The 23183-nt window shown below is 37.3% G+C and overlaps 2 protein-coding genes and 1 non-coding gene across 6 annotated transcripts in view; 2 read left to right on the forward strand and 1 right to left on the reverse strand.

The window, feature by feature from the left end:
- The window catches only part of slpr (mitogen-activated protein kinase kinase kinase slipper), a 58533-nt gene extending 40604 nt beyond the window's left edge, over positions 1–17929 (reverse strand). For all 4 annotated transcript variants that reach the window (XM_074089809.1, XM_074089807.1, XM_074089808.1 and 1 more), the window contains exon 1: positions 16927–17929. In XM_074089809.1, the coding sequence (XP_073945910.1) occupies positions 16927–17614 (688 nt within the window). In that variant the 5' untranslated portion in view covers positions 17615–17929. The remainder of the gene's footprint in view (positions 1–16926) is intronic.
- Positions 17930–19809: 1880 nt separating this feature from the next.
- Positions 19810–19881, forward strand: TRNAQ-UUG (transfer RNA glutamine (anticodon UUG)). Its single transcript has one exon. It is a non-coding gene; the product is annotated as a tRNA-Gln (tRNA).
- Positions 19882–20093: 212 nt separating this feature from the next.
- Positions 20094–23183, forward strand: part of sdt (MAGUK p55 family member stardust) — a 233774-nt gene continuing 230684 nt past the window's right edge. Inside the window, 1 exon segment of the mRNA XM_074089810.1 lies at positions 20094–20727. Coding sequence (XP_073945911.1) covers positions 20592–20727 — 136 coding nt within the window. The 5' untranslated portion in view covers positions 20094–20591.

Genomic DNA, 23183 nt, shown 5'->3' on the forward strand with positions numbered 1-23183 from the left:
TAGAAGTTGTAGTTTCATTAAATTCGTTTTAATTTTGAAGATTTTACCGCTGACCGACTCAACATTTTAAATGATTGCATAGTCGCAAGAGTTAAGAAAGGAGAACAAAAATATATTTATGTACGAGTATATTACTGCAATTGTTAACACCGCAAGCAAATTCAATTCCCTGCCAGAAGCAAGCAATCCTGCCTATTCCACTAATGGCTAAAGACCAGCTCCGTAGCGGAATTTAGCACGCAAGGCGGCAGGTACCAGGCCGAGATTGGCACGGGAGGCCAAGGCTGCAGACTTGGGCGCACGCTCGGTGTTAGGCTTTGGGTAATTTCTGCTGGAAAAACTAACCAGTTTAGTACTGTTACATCGGGTTTAGGATTCGTCTACAGTATTGTTATTTACTGGACTAATTAGTATCCGTCCAAGAGAAACTATCATGATGGTTATTGCAGACAATGAATTTCCGAGACAAAAACGATTTAGAATGCTGGTCTCGTTTTTGTTGAAATTCAATTTGGCGAAGAGTGAATACAGTCAAAACCGTTTATGACGACATTGAAGGGAAAGCAATATTTGGTCACTAAACACGGTTGGTCGTTATAACCAGTGTTAATTTGGTAAATTGGTATAAGATCGTGTTGAGTTTTTTTTGGTCGTTATATCCGATATGTCGTTATAACTGGTGTCGCTATAAACGGTTTTGATAGCGTGGGGGACGCCAGAACTCTCTTTTTAGGCAAATTTCACGCCTTCCTTCCCCACTTACCTTCTTTTAGAAGACAGGAGAGGAAGGTAGGTACCGAACTTCTTGAAACTTCACAATCTCTTTTTTACTCTAAGTATGGATTTCACTTTTGTATCTTCTGTCCACTAGGCATCAGCGATTGTTCTATTCATGGTTCTTAATAAATTGCAAGTTCTGAGGTGTACACTTCAATATTTCGCTTAAGTAGATAAAAATCAAGTTTACGATTGTCAAACACAATATTTACGTATATCCTGAGTGATTTTCGTCGGGCCGATGACCAATAACGGTGTCAAAAAACTAGGAGTCACGATGACTTAGTGATTTGCAGCTTGCGTAGGTAAAGACAAACTAAGAAAAATGTGTAATTATGGTAAACATCACTTGTCAATATCGCTAGCCGTAGCCGTACCTACATTAAACACCTCACATGTGCAGCTGATATTGCTGATGAACATTGAACCATGATTTCTAAGTTTCGGTTAAGGCATAATGCATTTGGAAAGTTTTACATATATAGTTTTTCATCCAAGATAAAGGTGAAACTTAACAAATCGACACATAAATATTCTAATGCTTGATTTAGCAAATGAAAACAAACCGAAAATTAATGTAGAACAATCAGTGCGTCATTTAAATGAGAACCAGGAGATATTTAACTACCTAACATAAGAGCTGTTAATGATGTATTAATGTATGTCAATATTTGCCAAGTTACGATATTAGTAAAGTGGACAGTGCTTTCCGGAATGACTCACGATCAAGATGTAAGCGCATTTCTTTGCTTGACTCAGACTGATAGTTACGACATAGGAAAAGAAGAATATAGAGACAATTAAGCTTCTGGATTCTGGAGGTGATTTTGCCGAATCCAGTATTTCTTCAAAAAAACTCGAATTAATAGGTCCTACCCTACATATTAATTTTTTTTTTAAGAAAATTTGCGGTTTCGGCAAAATCAGCTCCAGGATCCAGGAGGTTAATGTGGGAAAATTAAAATGCCCTCAAATGAGGAATGGGGGATCCTGGAGATCAAAGAAGATAATAGACAACCAGAGAGCAAACTTTTGGTGCGGATGACGTAAAAATGTCGCAATTTTTTTATTTTTTAACCTCCGGGGTGATTGTGATATTCGATCCCAAGCTCACGCTTCTTCAATTCAATACTAATTTCAGCCTATAGAATCGTGTTTTATAATGTAAATATGATTCTCTACCATAAAGCTGACTATAATCAAATAAGCACTGGAAAGTTGTTCCTGGTGGTAATAAAGATTAGCTATTAAGTTATTGAGTAGGTATCAAAATAGATTCCCACACACACAACGATGTACTCAAAAAGCTAGAGCTTGCTTACTAACAGGAACACTAGTTTTTGATGCGCGTCGACCCATGCAACAACACTAAAAATCACCGCATGTACAAAAAAAAAACGTCATTTTACTGTCAACCCCACCGAAAGTTCGCTCCCTGTAAGATAAGATAAGATAACTAACTGCCCTTGCGCCTTTTCATCAAAATAAATAACTCAAGCTTCGACTTGCTTCAGCCGGATATGAAGTTGTTTATGTTTAAGTATATGCTTTCACGCTTAAAGTGCGCAACCCATCGTGAAAAAAATGGGTACAGCAATGGTTTGAGATTTTGAAAAGGATATAGGATAGTTATTAATCCCGGAAAATTATTGTAGTTTCCGCAGGTGCGTGATAAACGAATTCTTCGCAGGCGAAGTCGCAGACAACAAGTTATTTGGCATGGAGGTAGTTCGACGCTTTCAGTAGTACACCATACAAGAACCCGGCAAAAAGACGAAGAAGAGAAGAAGGTTTAACCCGGGAAATTGTGTAGTTCCCGTGGGAGCGCAGCGCCATAAAAAAATCGCAGACGAAGATGCAGCCAACAGTTAGCACTCTACAATTTGGAACTGGAAAATGAGCATGTTAAAGTACCTAGCCTAAAAAAAAAAATGAGATAAATATCACGAAAAAAAAACCATTCTAGTGATGAAATAAAAAGCAATCTACTAAGATATCACATCACATCAATTACAAATGCGTCTGATACCAGAGGCGCACGCTAGTAACAAGAAGCCGTTATTACACATGTAACTACTGCCATTAATGAATATTCATTTGAAATCATTAGTAACCTAATTCCGAATGGTAATCCTAATCCGTTTAATTAATCACAAACCATTCTAGCGTATGTTGATTTGGCGATTTTTTCTTAGAATGTTGCCCTACATCCGTCAGTCAGTATCTGAAAGGTTGTCGCATTAGATTTCGGTAAATAAGAATGGTTGCACAACTCTGAACCCGAGAGTAATTGTGCAAGCGGATCAGATAAAACAAATAAGAATAGGCTTCGTCAAACAAGCTCCGCGTTCTACACCTATTAACATACAAGCAACAACGAAAGTTCCGCCTATTCACGCCTCTACATGAAGCTTTATCTGGAGTTTGTGTTGTAGACCATTCCTGCCTAGTATTAGCCTGTAAAGTACCTTCACAAATCGCACAGTGGAATCCAGTTTTTAACCATGAGCACTAGCTCATGCACATGGTGTTAAAATATAACACGGATAAGGGATAAGATCAAAATTTGGAACCGTAACCATTCTCAGTCAGACTCATCTCATTCTAAAAAAGGTTAGGTTATTTTCCCAGAATTTGTACCTCCACTTAATTAAAACAAAGGTAAATTAAATGTACCGTTGGAAAGGAAGTATGACACCAGGGTCAGTCACCCACTGCTGGTGAGGTGTAGGCGTCTTCGTTAAAAGGTGAACTGCGATTTGATAAAAGTGACGACCGACTTAAGCGGTTTGATGTGTAAGGAATAGTACTCTGCGAGTGCGCATTTAAGAAATTAACCTGATTAGTGTATTAAATATAAATAAAACTGGTTTTTATTACACTACCACGACGATGGTCGGTATATCTGACATTATTACTAGCTAAGCTAATACAATTTTGGCTCAAAATCAGTCAATCAGTTGATGTTACGAACATTTTCATTCTGCAACGGAGCCCTACACGGTCTGGATTTTCTTGCAGGTGGGTTTAGATGAGAAGATATATAATATTTTTCTTTTCGTTTAAATCTAATACCTAGTTGAATAAAATGCATTTACAACGTCTTATTACTATATTAACTCCCTTGCTCAAGTTTTTATCAATTTAGTCCAACCAGCTTTGCATTGACGCCTGTTCCTGGTCTAATCAGCTGGGTTTTACCCGTGCATTCTACGCACGGTTATTATATTGCAGCAATACACAACTAATTACACCACAAAGTGGTTTTACAAGTCACTGTCTCAAGTTTGCGAAAATATTGATAGTTTATTATAAATATCACCGTTGATGGGTTAATTTTTCATGTCGTGTAGGAACTTTCAACTTAATTGCTATTGCGCTGTCATCAGTCATGTAATTGACAAGGTAGACGATTTTTTTATAAAAACCAGACAAGTGCGATTCGAAATCGCCATCGAGATAATGCCATAACGCCACTTTAATCACAACTATACATATATTGAAAAGTATAGCTTAGTAGAAGCTAACTTTATCGATTTATAAAATGATCCAAGCACAACAACATCGTAGTGGCATTGAGATCAATACTTAATAGGTACTGTATGTTATTAAATAATAACCCGTATGTGACGTAATGATTTCTAAGAAAAAAACATTCGATACTGAGAATGGCGTTATTTTTCCCACGGCCCTTGTACCAGTGGGCGTTATATCACACTATTATTTCTACTGTGAACGAGGGAATTCCTTAATAAATGTATTATCGCCTTTAATTCATGTAAACATGATCACAGAACTCGTACACTTAGGTACCTACGATCAGTTTCTTAGGTAGCCAGAACAATAAAATAGACACTCCATCAACATTAACAAACAACCGAATCTATATTTGTATAAGATCAATATCATAGCCAAGGTTTGTCTTTTCCCAAGATGCGGAAAGATTTCCGATCGGATCGGACTATGAATTGGTTTATACTCTCAACTCGCAAGTTACGCCTACGACCCCCACAGAAGTCGACCAATTGACTCCAATCTAAAACTTTTTCCACGAACAATGCGACATTGGTTTCAAGTCTAATCTTTGTATTGTTTGAAGATTTTCCTATAACACTACATGCTCATTTCCATTACCGTTAGAGGTAATTCGAGTCCAGCTTTTTGTCCAGTCATAAACAGGGTGATAACGCGCACAAAGGTTGTTTGTATTGTACCTCTCTACGGTGTTGTGCTACGGTCCGTTTCGCAATTAGTCTCACTTTATGACGGAATTCACGGCCTTTTACTGCACGCCAACAAAGAACTCATCTGTAATCTGAATCGTTTTAAAAAGCGATAAAAAGACAGTAACATACTAACCTTAAGGCTGATAGTAAGAATACTAACTGACAAAATATTTCGTCTGGCTAGATACATTTCATTTGAAATTGGCAGCATGAACAGTAAGAGCCCCGACTTAAGGTGGACTTTGGGAATCTGAAGGAAGTGTGTAGACTGCTTAGAACTAATGAACCCGCGTTATAGAAGCTCATAAGCTGGGACCTTGGGCAACAATGTCGTGTTTAATAACCATTGGCCGGAAAACATCCCATACGTAATCGAGAAACAAGAGTAAAATTAAGAATTAACATAAAATAATAGAGAATGAATGACTATAAAAATATAAAGAAGCGAAGACAACAAAACAGTGGAACAATTACAAATTTAATTTAACGATGTAGGACGTTTGTACATATTTAGTAGATTGGACGAGTCTCCTCTTCTTTTTCTTTTTAGTATTTAGCTTACAAGTCCTTCTGATAACTATATAAAACCTGTTAAGTTTTAAAGAAGACGTTAATACAATCTAGCACACAACTCAGTCTACGCCGTACCAACTTTATGTATCGTTCCCAGAATTTTAACAAGCCTTCTGCAATATTTATGTAAATCGATCGCTCGGAGAATAATGCTCATAAAACGGAATGGGCAGTGTATAAACAAGTCTCGAATGGTCAAAAGCTAATGTTACAATAACACCGTGCGCGTGTCAACGCGACGCGTGCGCCGAACAAGTTGACTCCTCTCGTGTAACTGTTTTGCAACACAATACTGCTTGATTTTGATTATGGAAATGTTTGAGCATCATAATGAACCCCGTTGTTTATCACATAAAGAAAGATGATGTGATGGCATCAGAAGCTTTAGAAACGGTGAAATATCAGACTTTTGAAAAAAAGACATCGATACAAAAAACCTAACATTAAAATGAGTAACCAATGCCCTCTAGATAGGAGACGTACGCTGTAGAATCAATATATCTAATAATAAACTTCCTACGCCACCCATGGGCTCGATTATAGTGCCGTCTACCTTAATTTTAGATTAATCGTACAGTTTATACATAACAAAAAAAAAAGATGATTATTATAAAACGCCATCCCGCATTTTGATTTAGGCTACGTGTTATGTTATGATATGAATGACTTTTCTGTTATGACACTTATGACATAGCTAAAAACCAAAGCTTCGCAAATTCCTGTAATATTTTATTAATAATTAAATTAATATTACTTCCGAATGATATCTGACAATGAGAATAACTACAGAATATCCGCAGCTGAAAATCTAAATTCAACTCAAACTGGCCACCGCATTGCGGGCAAGAGGATTAAGTCTCGATGCAGCGATCCATTCTTCTGTTGCCTCGCTGATTCTCCAAATTGATATAGGAAGACATAAAACCACTTTGTAGACAGATCGCTAGACCGAGGTAAATTTAAATAGATGCCAAATAAAAAATACCTCTCGTGGTAGCGAGGTCAACCACAAACAAGTAAACAAATCTCGTGTAGTCGTGTAATTAATATTGGAGTCACGTAACAAGACAAAAATAACACAGGGGACCGAATAAAGATTTGCTTATGCTACAAGGAAACTAAAATTGTCTTTCGGAAAAAAGCCAGTCGAAAAGAGCGTACCCTTTTCTATCGAAATAGGCGTTTTAAGTTATCCCCAGTCGGGTCGGATGTCTTATCCATTCATCTTCACTAGTCGGATCTTGTATGACCTTTGTCATGCCTTAAACCGTGCAACTTTATCTCTGCTACGGTTTCAATCGAGCGGTAACAGTTCGAAAAGGATTCCAATTGGAAACAAAGAAAAATTGAATCCGTTTTAGTTGCGTGAGTGAATGGAATGTTTAACAGCTGGTCCCGTCTGTTAATATTATTAGTTATAATGTTACGTATGGGGCGGCCACAGCATGCAAAGCTAGCATTGCAGGGGATAATTATGTCGATGTTTTATAGCGATAAAGCCACGTGGGCGATTCGATAAGGGGCTGTTGGTTTATTGGCCAGCTGGATACATATCATTCGCGTTGTGAAATCAGAAATGCAACTTTCGGACAATGTTTGTGAAATTGTTTTTTAATATAAGGTAGGTTTCATGCTGTTTTAGATTAAGTATTTATATCAAACTTTACTGATCAAAATATCTCGCGGCAAACAAGACAGTTATTCCGGAAGACGCATTTACGATACCTCGACGCTCCCACGGACTAATAAAGACGATACAAATCAGCAACCTGTTCTGAAAATGAGACATACCTAACTAAACTACAACGGACCGACGGACGAGACGTTTAAAGATTAATGCTTGCGATTTCCACCAAACCTGCTCTCTATAAACGTCTGTGAAGGAAAGCTTAGTACATAGATACCGTGGGATAATCCGTCTTTTCTCATGATTGTCTGCAGAACTTCCTAAAGCGACTTGCACAAATATAGCCCGATTTATAGATTTCTGAGGAGGGCCGTAAAAATACGGCGTTTATTTCCACATCCAACGTCGAAATCTATCCCATACCACGCGCCATATAAATCTGCCTAAAAGTTCATTACTTAATACTCAGTTTTGACGCATTTTTGAGATACATTTTTTATGCGACGTCTTTACGATACTCCCGGATTGTGTTCGAATCGCATTAAGGAATTATACCTTTATAGTTTTTGTGGTACTAGTAGTGGCAATGAACTTTTAGGCAAAGTTAGGCGGCGGAAGGCATAATCAAAGTCAAATTTAGAGTGATGAAAATTCCAAGATCTCAAACATTTTCATTGCCTTGGAAAATTAAACTGTTTGGCAATAACCGAGAAAGTCTCGAACAACGCACCTCAACCGTGAGAATTACAGAAGCATAAAATACTTAAGATTTCAAAAAACATAAAGATAATAGCCACTTAATCCAAAAACGTATTATCTGATGGGGAAACCGGTGGCGCCACATAGTCATGTCTTTCATGATGTCCCGCTGTCGCTTCATTTTACGCTTGCACGACTGTAATTTACAAATATTCGTTGTACAATTACAAAATAACGAATGTCCAAAAAGCGAGGCAATTAAACCTTGTCAGATAACCTTTAATTAAGGGAACCATCCGAAAGATGCAACTCATGGATACAGTGTTATTAAGCTAATGAGGATACAGTTTTCTTTTTCAATATTTTAATAATAACTTTATAAATTCAAATGAAATAGTGTAAAAGGTATGTTACGAGTATGCCATGAACTGCCTGATATTTTGCTTCATCTCCAAACGATAGTCAACAAAGTAAAACCTGCATAGATGTGGTAAGCTAGTTGACGGTTTTGTTTTGCGCCAAGCATCAGCCCTCTCAGCCACATAAATTCAAGCTCTGGCCAGGTAACGCACGTAAAAGGCAAAGCTGAATACATCCGCTTCGCAATTCGTGCCGCCTCGATCAGCCTGTGGCAAATAGCCAAATTAAACAAAAGTTACAAGCTCCAAAATATTATGTCCAATATTACGCCCAAATACGCAATTTGAATGCCTATCCATACCGAACGGTCTGGCGAAATGGTAGTCGTTTTTTCAAGTACACATAATGGTAGATGGTGGCATTATCGAATACATAAAAGCACGTTTAAGTACGAACTATTCATTTTTATGATAGTTTCATTAAAAGTTGCACAATTATAATTGGTATGCTCCAACGGATTGTTAATAAAAATACCAGAAGACCTTTACGAAGAGATTTTGACGAAGAAAAAATTTTGACTTGGAAGCGGCATAAGGTTAAATTTTGTTTTAGGCCTCGTATTTATTTTCTATTATTTCTGTATATTAGCTCGACAAGACACACTTTGTTTAGAAAAAGCCAGAACAACAACAATTTTCGAATGCCAATTCTTTGCAAAAATCAGAATCGCTCACGAAAATAAAACACTTTAAACATCCACCGAGTCGTTACATTTGTCCACTCTTTCTCCAACTTACAAGTTCAGTGAAATATTCAGATGTAACCCAATTACTGAGGCACCGGGCTGCCGTAAAGCTCGGCACTCATTCGTAATTGAATTCTCTCTCTAATGAGGAGTCAACTCCGCACGAGCTCCCATTCACAGGCGAGGCTTTGTGACTATTAATTAGATATTTAGGCAGATTAATAGTTCTGGAGGCTGACTGTGACATGTCTTAAGTATTCTTAAGTTACTGATGTAATTATTTAGCAGCATTTAAATATTCGCGAGTAAGATCAGTCTATTAGAGTATTCACATCACACTTGTTTTTGCTTAGTTAAAGTTTCCTGTTTTGATTTTGTTCGGTGCTTGACCTGGCATTAAAAACGTAGGTACGTTTCACGTGTTTGGTACATCGTTATCATATATTTAAACAAGCCAAGTTGTGATATGGACGAGTAGTCATGTCGTCACCTGCGCTGTTTAAGAAAGATAATTTGATAAACACAATCTCCCTTTAACAAAAAGTTGACAAATGACATTAATCGGTGTCTTAACTTAAGTCATGGAGGAAAACGAAAATGTAAGTTATTTTAAAATTAATAACACCTAATATTGAAACAGTTTGGGCTTATTTCTTGTAAAGGTTTTTCATCTTAATTGTTGATGCAAGATGTAGTGACTCCTTTGACGATGATGAGCGTCTGAACTTTGAGCAATATACATAATGGAAGCATTTCTCAATTGCAGTAATAAAATTCTGTAAAATATCTATATCAATCAAAGTAAACAACACAAACCCACCTAACGTGACATGCGTCAAATGTAGCAATGTCTACTAAAATTAGTCATGTCATTCAAGAAGCTTTATACACTCTCTTTTTACTTAGCGAAGGTGAAAATTGACAAGACGTGCCAGGCCAGGTCGGCAGGAAGCTTTCAGATGATTGGATCGCGCAAAAAGGGTTTTCGCCCCATTCGGCGCGAAAGGGGGAAGGAAAATACACAGTGCGGCCTTAAGTACGCATATATTACTGTTATTTACCTACGATTGAAAGGGATGGTGACCGTTGCGTAGCTTGTTGAACTGATGGCTGAGGACGAGAAGGTTTTTGAATAGAGGCGTTGGTCACTTTGGTCAGCCTGCTATAAGTACATTCTGTCAAATATGTTTCATTCAAGTAAATAGTCGTTGAAACAATAATATTCGAAGTAAAAATACAAGTTATATGAAAAAAAAAACATTATATGAAACCTTTTCTGCGAAACGAAATTCTATTATGCGAAACAAGAGAACACCCCAAATAATCCGTACACAAATCCAGCAACCTGCGATAAGGGCTCGGCACCGACATGTTACAAAATACATAAACACGACTGTTGGCGGTACAAATCCGTAAATTAGGAGGAGGGGGTGGGGGGGAGGTAGTTAGAGGGTAAAGTCGAATCTCATCCAATCTCACATGAGACAGGGTCTCGGCTCGGCAAATATCACATAGTGGTGAAAAAAGGGAGGGTGAGGGTGAGATGATGAGATCTCACATTTCGCCATTGGACGAAGCCGAAAACCAAAAAATGATAACATATTACTTACTAGCTTTTTCCCACGATTTCGTCAGCCAGGTACTAGTTTATCGCTATCCCGCGGAACGGGAACCATACTATCTTCCGGGATAAAAACTATCCTATCTCAAAGAATACGTACAAATGAAACCTTCACAAAAGTAATACAGGACATAGTTATCCATGTCTATCATAAGGCCTGGGTCACTTTTGACACTGTTTCTTTAATTTAATATAGCTCACATTTGTAAGACTTGCTTTTCATCACAATTGTGTTCCATATTGTTTTTGATATTGCAGTTGTTTTCAAACAGCCTTGAGAAAGTGTGTCTCAATTTTTGTTAACGTCATCAGTAACAGTCATTATTATATTTAGGCATCTATAATTATAAATTGAAAATACAAACTGAAAATATAGATGCACAGAAAAACCAGAAAAATAAGACCAGCACTGGGAATCGAACCCAGGTCCTCGGTATTCCGTACCGCGTGCTATACCGCTACACCACTGCTGGACATGCACAGAAAAACCAGAAAAATAAGACCAGCACTGAGAATCGAACCACAGGTCCTCGAAGCAGTGCTGGTCTTATTTTTCTGTGCATGACCAGCAGTGGTGTAGCAGTATAGCACGCGGTACGGAATACCGAGGACCTGGGTTCGATTCCCAGTGCCGGTCTTATTTTTCTGGTTATTCTGTGCATCTATATTTTCAGTTCGTATTTTCAATTTAGGTTTTACGGGATGACCGTAAAAGTAAAAATTTGGAATTGAAATAAAAAATACAAAAAAAATCCAAAAAACAATCTTAATCTATAATTATGATGCATTTATTTATAGTAAAGTAAAATTATGCAGTAATATAAGGCCCATTGCACAAGATAGTGTAGTCCGTTTAGAAATGACAATAGCTAGTCATGCCCTAGATAAAATGGCAACAGAATAAAGCAACTACAATGCAATTATTAAATAAGGAACTGACAAAGCAGCAGTACTCCAACTGAATATGGATTATTATTTGTTAATGTTTACTTAATTATTCATTTCATACATTTTATTGTTTGACTTGTAGGACATTTTGTAGCATAAATCATGTCAAGGTATTTTGTAAAGGGTGATGGAATTAACTGTTTATATGCGTAATCTAATTGAAATATGTATGAATGTTTTTAACTAGAATTTTATCATCTTAACAATCGTCAATCAAACCTTCATAATTTCCTATTCCATCAAAAGAACATTAATTATAGCAAATTTACTATCTCCAAAGTGGAAAACTACTACAATTCTTATTCATATTCTGTGTGCATTATACTGAATTTTCAGTATAAAGCACACAGAATGAAGATGACAGAATCGTGAATACAGGAAAATGCAAGTGAAATTATATCTAATTCTTACTTGCTTAAGGTCTATGATAGAGATATTATCTTGACTGTCATTACTTGTATTGTCATTGAATATTTATACAATTTGTATATCAAATTTCAAATCAATTCAAACGCTAGAAGTGTAGGAAATTCAACTTGCAATTAACCACATGGCAACTAAGTTATCAACATAATCAACTAAAATGAGAAGGAGACAACAATATTCAATACTCAATATTTTATTGCTTTTCCACAATGTATGGTTATAGATGTTACAAAAGGATATGTGATCATCATGGACCCTGTTGGGCACAGCAATATTTATTATACAAGAGGGCAGCTTTTATATAATTCATAAATTTCTTTAAAAAGTTTGGATATTTACGGACAAATTGACATATCTCAATGAAATATATACATGGCAAAGTAAGTATTTTATTGTGCTTAAAATGAGGTATACAGCTATGTTTTGTATATTAGAACTAGGATACGAATTAGCTTTTTTTGAAGAGTAAAAAGGGTTTGCGCGTCTGTACTAATTCCCCACAGAATGACTCCGTAGCCAAGCCAGGCGTGTGCGTGCGCATAGTAGGCGCCGAGCGCTGTGTGTAAATCAGTGTTTTTATTTTATTTCGTATAGGGCATAAACAAACTTTGTCAATTTCGACTTTAATTTATTTATATGTGATTTCCAGTTAATATATGCGTATCAATAAAATGGGCTTTCAAACAACTGAATATCCTCATTAGAAAAAAAAAGTCAAGTGCGAATCAGACTTGCGCACCGAAACCGAATGTTCCGTACAAATATCCAACCTATCTTAAATATCCAGTGTTAGCAGAACTCCTAAGCAAAATAGACGCAGTGTGGGGTAATTTTAGATGGGTACTAATATAGACAGACAAATAAAAAATTTAGATAACAGCATGTACCTTTATGCCTTTATACAAAATTTCAAGTTTCTTAAGACAACTAGAAGTACTTACCACCAGGAAGTTTTTCTTTCCTGGAAATTAGTACAGAAACACTTTTTTAAACAATATTATTGGTAATTGAAATTTCAGCTTGACACATTCCTGAGAAAAAGTGTCTTGACTACGGATGGACACCCAAGTGCTTCTTTAAGGGATCAATTATTACCAACTGAAGTACAGAACAGAACCCTAAAATAACTTTTTGCACAGATCCTTTGCAGCACTAATTAACACTTTCAAAGTATAATTTGACAACTAGGATTAGTGGTGGGCGAAGCACATTCATAACAAAGCTTGTGTGGGCTGAACAATATGGCAGGAGATTGCATAAGGGCTATTAAAAATTCTGCAGATGGTCAGATGGTTAACCCCAATTAAATTTGATTTTAACAATCTCAAATAATGAAGGTCGAGTTATTAATTTTCAAGTCAAACTAATGAGGATAAAGTTCCTCAATGTCCAATAGGGCAAGGTTAGAGAAATATAATTATGTGAATTTAATAATTTATTTTTAATAATTCATCAAGTGTTCATGCAATTTTAAAATGTCGAGACATTTTTAGCATAATTTCTCACTTGCTAATTAACATGTTGTGAAAAACTGAGTATTCATTTGGTTTTCAATTTTATGAAATAAAGAATACCTAATTATCATTTAAAAAACAAAATTAGAAAATATATTTTTAAGTGTATTCTCAATTAAATGCTTTTTCCTTACAAATATATTGAAAAGAGTATTTGCTAACAAGCAAAAGACAAAAATAATAAGTTTACATTGTTTTATATGGACTAGATGTATTAAATTTGATATTTTGTTGAAGAATTTATGAAAATGAAACTAAAAATTGTGTTGGTCTTAAACTTTCTGGTGTATAGTTGAAGAAACTAAATTGTGTAGGTACCAAGGTTTCACATTGTTACAGTAATATCATGACAATGCGATGGTTTCCTTGGGTTCTTCCTGCAGTTTCTTCCAGTCATTGTTGTTTTTATATGCAATGTAATGACAAACCTAAAAAATACACTTTTTTTTCATTGGGCAGTCATGTAATACACTGTGTATAATATATACACTGTATATAATACACGATGCATCATTAACCACTATGCAGCAAGGATAATGCAATATTGCTAAGTTCAGTCTTTTAACTACTTTCCAAGCATTGATTAATAAATATGTTACTTTAAAGATTGACAGAACAGAGTTTCCAGTACCCAGAATTCTTAGTTTGGTAGCAATAGTACTTCATAGAGTACATCATCATCATCATCCCAGCCTATATACGTCCCACTGCAGGGCACAGGCCTCCCCTCAGAATGAGAGGGCTTGGGCCATAGTTCCCACGCGGGTTACTTCATAGAGTACATTCAGCTTTTATTACTGTTAATTTATAAGTACTTGCATTAAATATCAGAGTCGAAAATCGAAGTTCGTATCGTACTATCCCTCTCACTCTCGTATTAAATAGTAGTCTCAGAGAAACGGCACAACAAGAACTTCGATTTTCGAATTTCGTAGTTGCCCCACTGACATGTCTGGTAGGCTCTATCAATAAGTTGTATGAGGCATTTATGCACACTTTGTTGTCAGATATTGATTGATACTTAATAATTTATGGGAGGACTTACAAGGTTAATTATACCATTAAGGCACTGTTACACATGCTCATTAGTAGCATGCTTATGAGCATGCCACTAAGCATGCGCATAGACTGAAGCAAATGCATTCACACTTGCTTATTTACCTTTCCCCCTTCCACCCCCGTCTCGAGCATGCCCTGTTCACACATGCTACTAGGTAGCATTTGCTCGATAGTAGCATGCTCTCTTGCTACTAACGAGCATGTGTAACAGTGCCTTTAAAAATGAAGAGAAAGTGGGATAAATTGAGCGCTTGGACAAATTTTGTAACAAGAACAATGGCTAAATGTTGTATTAACAGTTATATTATAACTATAAAGTTGATTTATATTCCATTCTATGTATTAGATAACTTTTATCATAAAACTAATTCATGAATGTAAACAAAGATAAGGCCTAATGTTGTCATTCTTTGAGCCTTTTCATTGATTGTTGACAGGAAAGTTATCAGTTAACCCAAGGAATGCAGGGTTTCCGGAACTCTGATAACTTGTAAGTAGACCATGGCCTTCTTATCAGAATACCTATTCAGAGGCCATTATTGTCTAGCATGCTGAAACTCGTTGGCTTTACGGCTTTGCAATGAACTTGCACGATTTTTCTTGCAAGTCTAAACTTGGCATTAGAACAATAAGGCCTCTGGTTTTTTCATCAGGGATATTTTAGTTGTAGTTAATGTGGCATAATGATGAATTCTACTCTAAAGCTAGAACAGGGGTGGCCATCAGTTACCGAAATCAATCATATATAGCTATTGGTCTAGTCCAGTTACACTCAACTTTACTTTAACCCCTCATATGCTTAAGACACAGATCCTTACCAAATTATGTATTTTGGGGCTATCTTTTTGTATTTTTGTGCTTATTAAAACAGATGAGACTAGAATGTAGTACTTTTTTAGTTCCCACATACGAGAGGTAAATGGGGCACAAATGTGTTGGAAGTTACGATGCAGGGGGTGACATTTCAAAATGGTTGATTAAACCATGGAGCCATGGAGAATTTCTAAACATTTAAACATTTTTCTTTTTATATTCAGTATTACGGCAATAACTAGAGGAAGAACCTTAAATCTTTTACGACTTTTTGTCATCCCATCCATCCCAGCTTATATACGTCCCACAGTCCCACTGCTAGGCACAGGCCTCCTCTCATAGTTCCCACGCAGGCCCAGTGCGGATTGGGAACTTCACACATACCATTGAAGTACTTCACAGATGTGTGCAGGTTTCCTCACAATGTTTTCCTTCGCCGTAAAGCTCATGGTAAATTCCAATGGTATTTTGGCACATGAATTTCGAAAACTAAAGAGGTGTGGGCCAAGGTTTGAACCCACAAACCTCTGCTTGAGAGGGAATAGGTCAAACCAGTAGGCTACCCCGGTTTTTTTTATTAATAATGAAAGCCATTCCAAATAGAATTTCATCTACTTACAGTTAAGAAAACAAGGAAAAAGGATGATAATCATATAGTATTTTTCTTTTTGACATTGTTCTTTTTTGCACATGTTTTATAGTAGGTAAACATGACAAGAAGTATTATGTAGTTTACTTAAAAGCTTACTAAGTTCACTGAGAAAGGTGACAAAAATATTTTTACAAATAGAACCAGTTGATTAATTAGGTCTGTTTATTACATGCTACTTCTGGAATGTCAATTATGCCATCTAAAATTGCAGGTAGCTAGTTAAAATATAAGTTCCTAATCCGCACTAGCCCCGCATGGGTATTATGGGGCCTAAAGCAAAGGGGGTCCCATATTTAACTTTAACACTAACTTACCTAACCTATGTAGTCGGGACCCCCTTTGCTTTAGTCCAACCCAAACAGTGGCGTAAATATAGGGTGGCAGGGCTGGCAAAATGCCATGGGGCCCCCGACCCAAGAGGGCCCCGGCCCAAGATGCCGCAAGCTAAGTAATATTTTCTTAACATTATACCTGAGTATTTTATTTTACTTAAAATTAAAATAAATACAATGTGACGATTTCTTCTGATAGGGCCCCATCAAAAGAATTTGCCACGTGCCCCAGATGGTATAGTTACGCCACTGAACCCAAGAGCATAGCAATAGCATTTTGTATAACTGCCTACTGTACAGGTAGATTCGCCAAATTGAAAATATCTGTGTTAACTTCTTGAATAAACTTCACACAAACATGAAAATGTCATGCATCCTGACATGTAAGTGACATTACTTTTCGTTCATCAATCCTTTCATTCATGCCAGCTCTTGTGAATCGACTTGTACATTCATTTCATTGCTGGGCACAGGCCTCCTCTCCAGAGGGCTTTGTTAAATATTCTTTGGTTTTTAACTTTAAAATATATAAGAATCTAAATTTATGGACTTACCATTAGAGCTTTTCAGGTCTCGATGTATGAGTGATATAGGGGCATCCACATGCAGATACGCCATGCCCCGAGCCACCTGGATGGCCCAGTCCACCAGTATCCCGGGCCGAATCTTCCGACCCGACAACACTCGGTTCAACGACCCTCCACGGGCATATTCCATCACTAAACACAAGTTTGGCTCTTCCAGGCACACGCCTTGTAACGACACAATATTTTCGTGCTGCAGCATCCAGAACAACTTGGCTTCCTGCAGAACACTCTCCTTGATAACCTCAATGTCTTCGTTCGCATCCTGGCGCGCCGCTTTAACCGCGACCACTTCATCGTTCCAAAAACCGCGGTAAACCTTTCCGAAGCCTCCCACGCCGATGACTTCCTCAAGTTTCAGCTCCGAGAAGGACACCCTAGGCGGATCCACGTCCCCTATGACCGAGGTGACGGCTAGAGGATCCTCTTCGGTCACGTACGCGGCTGGAAAGATCCCGATCCGGTCGCCGATCTTGCCCGTCCACCAGCCCTCGTCGCCCGAGATGTTGGGGTCCTTGGAGAGGACCTCGACGATCTCGCCGCGCCGCAGAGTCAGCTCGTCGCCTCCTTGCGCCGTGTATTCGAACACGGCTGTAAACAGAGCCAGCGACGGGCGTGCGTCGTCGGCCGCCATAGCCGCGCGGCCTGCCGGCGGCATCAGCCCGGCGCGCCCATCGCCCGCGGCCCTCACGCGCTCCGACACGGCTGCAGCCGCGTACCACGGCACATAACGCTACACGCCACAACGACGACGCGCTCGCTTGTGATCTCTTACTCCGCCATCTTTGTTTCCCACATTGATGATGGCAAACTGTGAGACGATGCGAACGATGAAACACTAAGATTTAACACACGCGACGACAATATTCGGAATAAAGGCGCACGTTAACTTCGCTGCGACGGTGTTAATTATTTTCCATTCATCTATCACGTTATCAGATAGGCGAAATGACAACCTTACAACAGCGAAGACAGTGACAAACTGACATTTTGTCAGTGTTACTATTATAAGATCAAAATTTTCCTTTACGTAGAAAAAAAAGTTAGGAAACAGAAATAGAATAGAAAATATTAATAGTTTACAGAAATTACTTTGTAAAAATAAAACATTTTTATTTGCTTCTTTTACATAAATCCTTTCGGAAAAAGAAAATATCCAATTTAATTTTTAAATGTTGCAGGTTATTAAATAATTTCTCCCATCAGCCTTTTTATATATTTCTTTGGAGTTTGAGAATGAATTAAATAAGTAATGAACTGAAACATTATTTTGCTCACAAAAAAAACAAAAAAACTAAAATAATACATTTATTCCACTTTCTGCTGGCATTGCTATATAATCTATTAATATTGCTTGTGGCAAAAGGGACTGGCTCAGCATAAGCCGAGTTTTCAGCCTGGCCCTTTCGTCTCTGAGTGCACATACAACTATGCTGAACAAATTTTTTTATTTTTTATTTATCTCAACAAAAACAAATAAATAATTAAAAAACAAAAAAAGAACAAAAATAACAAAACCGAGACACTTAATGTACCTAAAATTATCAATAAAATTATAATTACTATGAAATAAAAGAGAACTGATTCTATGACTGGAATTTTGGCACGTAATTTATATATAAAATAGTGCATTAGAAACGCAAATAAAATGAAACTCATTTTAAACGTTCAGTACTTACCAGATAGCAATCGATCCTTATTGACTTTGTATAATTATGTGCTACCAATTTTGAGGTGGGATGATTCCGTTCGATTGTACCTACAGTCAAGGACTTTAATGCATGAGCCACCATGGAATAATAATAATAACTTAACCGAACAGACATAGATGTGTATGTATAGGAATACCCCTTGTTACGTATGTGTGTCAATTTTTTTTATCTGTAAAATATATTGTTTGTTGACCATTCATTGTATTTTTTTATTTGTCAATACTACCTCGCTTGATCTATGTTATAGTAGTCCGCCGCTGAGAAGTCAATCCTGACACCTGTCATCCTGGTACGAAATACATCAATGTTTTTGTTTTTTGTAGTCTATTCAGTATGGGAGTGACAAGTGTCAGGATTGACTTCTTAACGATGGACTACTAATAGGACACGCGTCATACGCTTGTTACTAGATACGGGATAGGAGGTGACAATAATTAACTGTGGAAGAAAATAGTAAGTACTGAAGAAATTAGTACTGATAGTAGCCTTGATGTTGAGTTTAACTCTACTTTTTGTTAAAAGTATTTATTATTAGCTTTTACCCGCGGCGTCGTACGCGTGGAATTCGGTTATCGCGCGCTGTTCCCTAGGGAACTGTGCATTTTTCCGGAATTAAAAGTAGCCTATGTCATTCTCTGTCCCATAAACTATTTCTATGCCAAAAATCACGTCGATCCGTCGCTCCGTTTCGACGTGAAAGACGGACAAACATACAGACACACAAACACACACACTTTCGCATTTATAATATTAGTATAGTATGGATTGTAATCTCCGTAAAATCGATTTCCAAGGCAGAATTTTAAATTGGTGTCATCTTCCCAGATGTGACTGTAGTTTTTAACGTTAGCAACACCGAATTCATACAGTTTTCTAAGTCACTTATAGATGGCGCTGATGTACGTTCAACTAATCAACAATACGTCAAACTTCACGATAGTTGTATCTCCATCTAGACGTTGATTTTTGAACTAAACTGTTCTACATTTTAAAGCCAACGAATGAAATACATTTAAGTTATCTACAGGAAAGATAAACATATAATAAGCCATTATTAGTTTAAAATCATACTTTTACTACAATATTGGGCGATTTATATGTTTGTTCAATGCGTTTTCTTATTTCGACCCGTGCAGCATGAGGTCCCATGGTGTAATGGTTAGCACTCTGGACTTTGAATCCAGCGATCCGAGTTCAAATCTCGGTGGGACCTTGCCACAAAGCTTTTTTATATTTTTTGCTGATAAGTTAAAACCATTTTTTTTTGCCTTTTGTAAATAAAAATTGCATTTTTACTTGGAAAATGATAGCGCGAGCACATGGTAACGTGAATGGCGGCGTATCTGTGGGAGTCTGAAGGGATGCTGGGAAGGGAGCATTATTGATCGTGCGAAAATGGGACGGCCGTATCATTCGCGTCGAACACCCAGTCCGCGGACGTGGGACCGTGGGCCTCAACCTCAAAAACACGCTTAAAACCATTAAACACTGGTTTAATAAACCAAAAACGCTGCGACCCGGTCCCAGTTGAACGCGAACGCGAAAAAAAACCAAAGCAAATTACACGCACCGCCAAATCATGCAGAAAACGGTGACACCAACTAGAAACCTAACGTGACTAGTGCAGAGCGACCAAAACCACCTCCGATACGCTTAAATATCAATAATTAAAACTGATTTAATGATCATGTGATATTAAAACCATGGCTCGAGAGTGAGCTCGTGTTTCTAAAGACGAGCGGACATGGCCGATATATTTTCACCGGGTTGAGTGATGTGTGTGTATAGCAAAATGTGTGGAATAAATTCGTTTTCAAAACGTAAATTCTGTTTGAAATGGTGCTGGAGGAAGCGTTGGCCGAGCATGCCGCCTCCCCTTGAACACTTATAAAGCTGATTAACATTACTTTGACAACATCCAAGATGAATTCATTTAATGCTCCCACTACCCAAATAAACGCCGTAGACAAAATGACAACAGTTAAATGTAAATCTGTCGACCTGGAGGGATATGTTATAATTGTGGTACAAACGAAAGACAACAAGGTGAAACTCTACGGTAAGTTGATTTGGTGGAAGCCAATGGCTAACTCAAGGGGGTTTCGGGATTAAAAGTGTGAGAAACTTAGTTAAATCAAAGTGGAAGGCTAAATTTTAGTGTTATTACTTAGATAATATATCCAATAATCAGTGATGATGTTTTCCCAAGTAGATAATCCTGAAGAACGATCTGTTTTCTGATTTTTTTTTGCGTTCGCGGCTTGGCCTCATTGCAGAATTCCCTATTTCGAGGGAATTTTACAAAATCCATCCTTAGTGCCCTCCGACACGATGACAAAAACAGTTCTTACGTTCTGATTCTGTAATAAAAGGAAGCACTGTGTACAATTTTAAGCTCTCTGTCCTAGTAATTGGAGCTATGCTTTGATATTTCATTCAGCCCAGCTTCTTTTTTTGCATGTTAGTTACTAGTTATTGCCCGGGAGGGACCCCATCTGCGAAGAATTCGTCTATCGCTGCCCCGCGGGAACTATGCAATTTTCCGGGATAACAACTGTCCTATGGCCTTTCCAGGGCCTCGAATCATGACAAACTATGGCATACCAAATTTTATCTATATTAGTTTAAAAGGTTAGGTGTGAAGAGGTAACTGACAGATGGATAGAGTTACTGTCGCATTTATAATATTAGTAAAGTTACAGCCACACACTTGAGTCGACAGATAGTAGGTACAGTCAGCAACAAAGATATGAATACAGCCATTTTAAGTTTAATAAAAATAAATGGCAATTTTTCATTCTTCATTTCATTTTATTTACGATGTTTGTCTCAGAATGTTTACCCCTATACTAGTGATGGTCGACTCGAGTTACTAACTCGAGTTAAATCGAGTTGGGCTTAACTCGAGTTTGAAATATTTTCCTTTTTTACTTTATAATATATTTATAGTATAACTCTCTCAATACATTATAAATAAATAATATAAAAAATTAAAGAATTGAATGAAACATAAAAATATCATTTTGTTTGTCTGCTTCATTTTCTTTTAACTATTACGTAGTGCGAATGTGAGGGAATAAATTGGTAAAAACTTTGAAAAATCATACATACATAAAATCACGCCTCTTTCCCAACGGGGTAGGCAGAAAAATCTCTTTGTTTCATCCAGTTAACTCGAGTTCAACCCGAGTTACGTGAATTTTAACTCGAGTTAAATCAAGTTTTGTTTTTCCCGAGTTGGCACATCACTACCCTATACCTACGATTAACTGCTAGGATTTTTTTACTTATCCAAAAAGTCCTAAAATTTACCTATCTAGGAGCTAGGGCACGTGGCACTAACGATGACCCTATTAAAAAAGTAGTCAACTATGTTTTCATTTTATTGTACAGTCACCAGCATTATATCTGCCCCAGCAGAGCGTGCAAAAATATCTGACACGTCCTTCCGGCCCTAGAAATAGAGTCGTATCAAATATTTATGCACGCTTGTTGTGTCAGATATTGGTGCTGGTGACTGTACCACTATCTCGACGTGATTATTGTTTAAGGGCACTTATCCTAAATTTCAGCTTTCCAGTAAAAAAGTCTGCAAGCTAAGTCGGACAAACAGACATACTTAGCGAAACTATTTAATAAGGATTCCCTTTACCATTTACCATAAACCGAAAAAAAATAGATCTTGTACCTGCTTAATCCTTAAATTGAAAAAAAAACCGGCCAAGAGCGTATCGGACACGCCTAAAATAGGGTTCCGTAGCCATTACGAAAAAATAAGTAATATTTTTCTAAGGATTTTATACGGAGTTTAGGTATATTTTATACCTTAAAAGGCTGCTATTTACTCTGAAGCTACTAATAATTCTCAAGCAAACTTAGCCATTATAGTTTTCCTTGTAAGTTTGATATACTTAGTACCATCCTGAATTTTTTCAAATCATTTCACCCACCGGTTTAGATTTTAGAGGGGGGGGGGACGCTCGATTTTAATGAAAATTTGCACTTTAAAGTTGAATATTTCGCAACAAATCACTGAATCGAAAAATCGTCTTAGCAAACCCCTAATGGTTTTAAAAGACCTTATAGGTTTGGATGAGAAAAAAAACCACCCCCACTTTACGTCTATGGAAGGTACCCTAAAAAATTTTTTTTTTTTTTTTATTGTACCATTTTATCGGCATAGTTTACATATATATCCGCGCAAAATAACAGCTTTCTAGCATTGATAGTCCCTGAGCTAAGCCGCGGACGGACAGACAGACAGACAGACAGACATGTCGATACTATAAGGGTTCCGTTTTGCCATTTTGGCTCCGGAACCCTAAAAATGAAAAAAGTTCATGATTCAACCTCGTCTTTACCTTTTTTTTTATTCGACTGGATGGCAAACGAACAAGTGGGTCTCCTGATGGTAAGTGATCACCACCGCCCATAGACACCTGCAACACCAGGGGGATTGCAGATGCGTTGCCTAAGATGGAATACCTCAAGTGCCAGTAATTTCACCGGCTGTCT

The sequence above is a fragment of the Choristoneura fumiferana genome, chromosome 7, assembly GCF_025370935.1.
Source record: "Choristoneura fumiferana chromosome 7, NRCan_CFum_1, whole genome shotgun sequence".
Lineage (NCBI taxonomy): Eukaryota > Metazoa > Arthropoda > Insecta > Lepidoptera > Tortricidae > Choristoneura > Choristoneura fumiferana.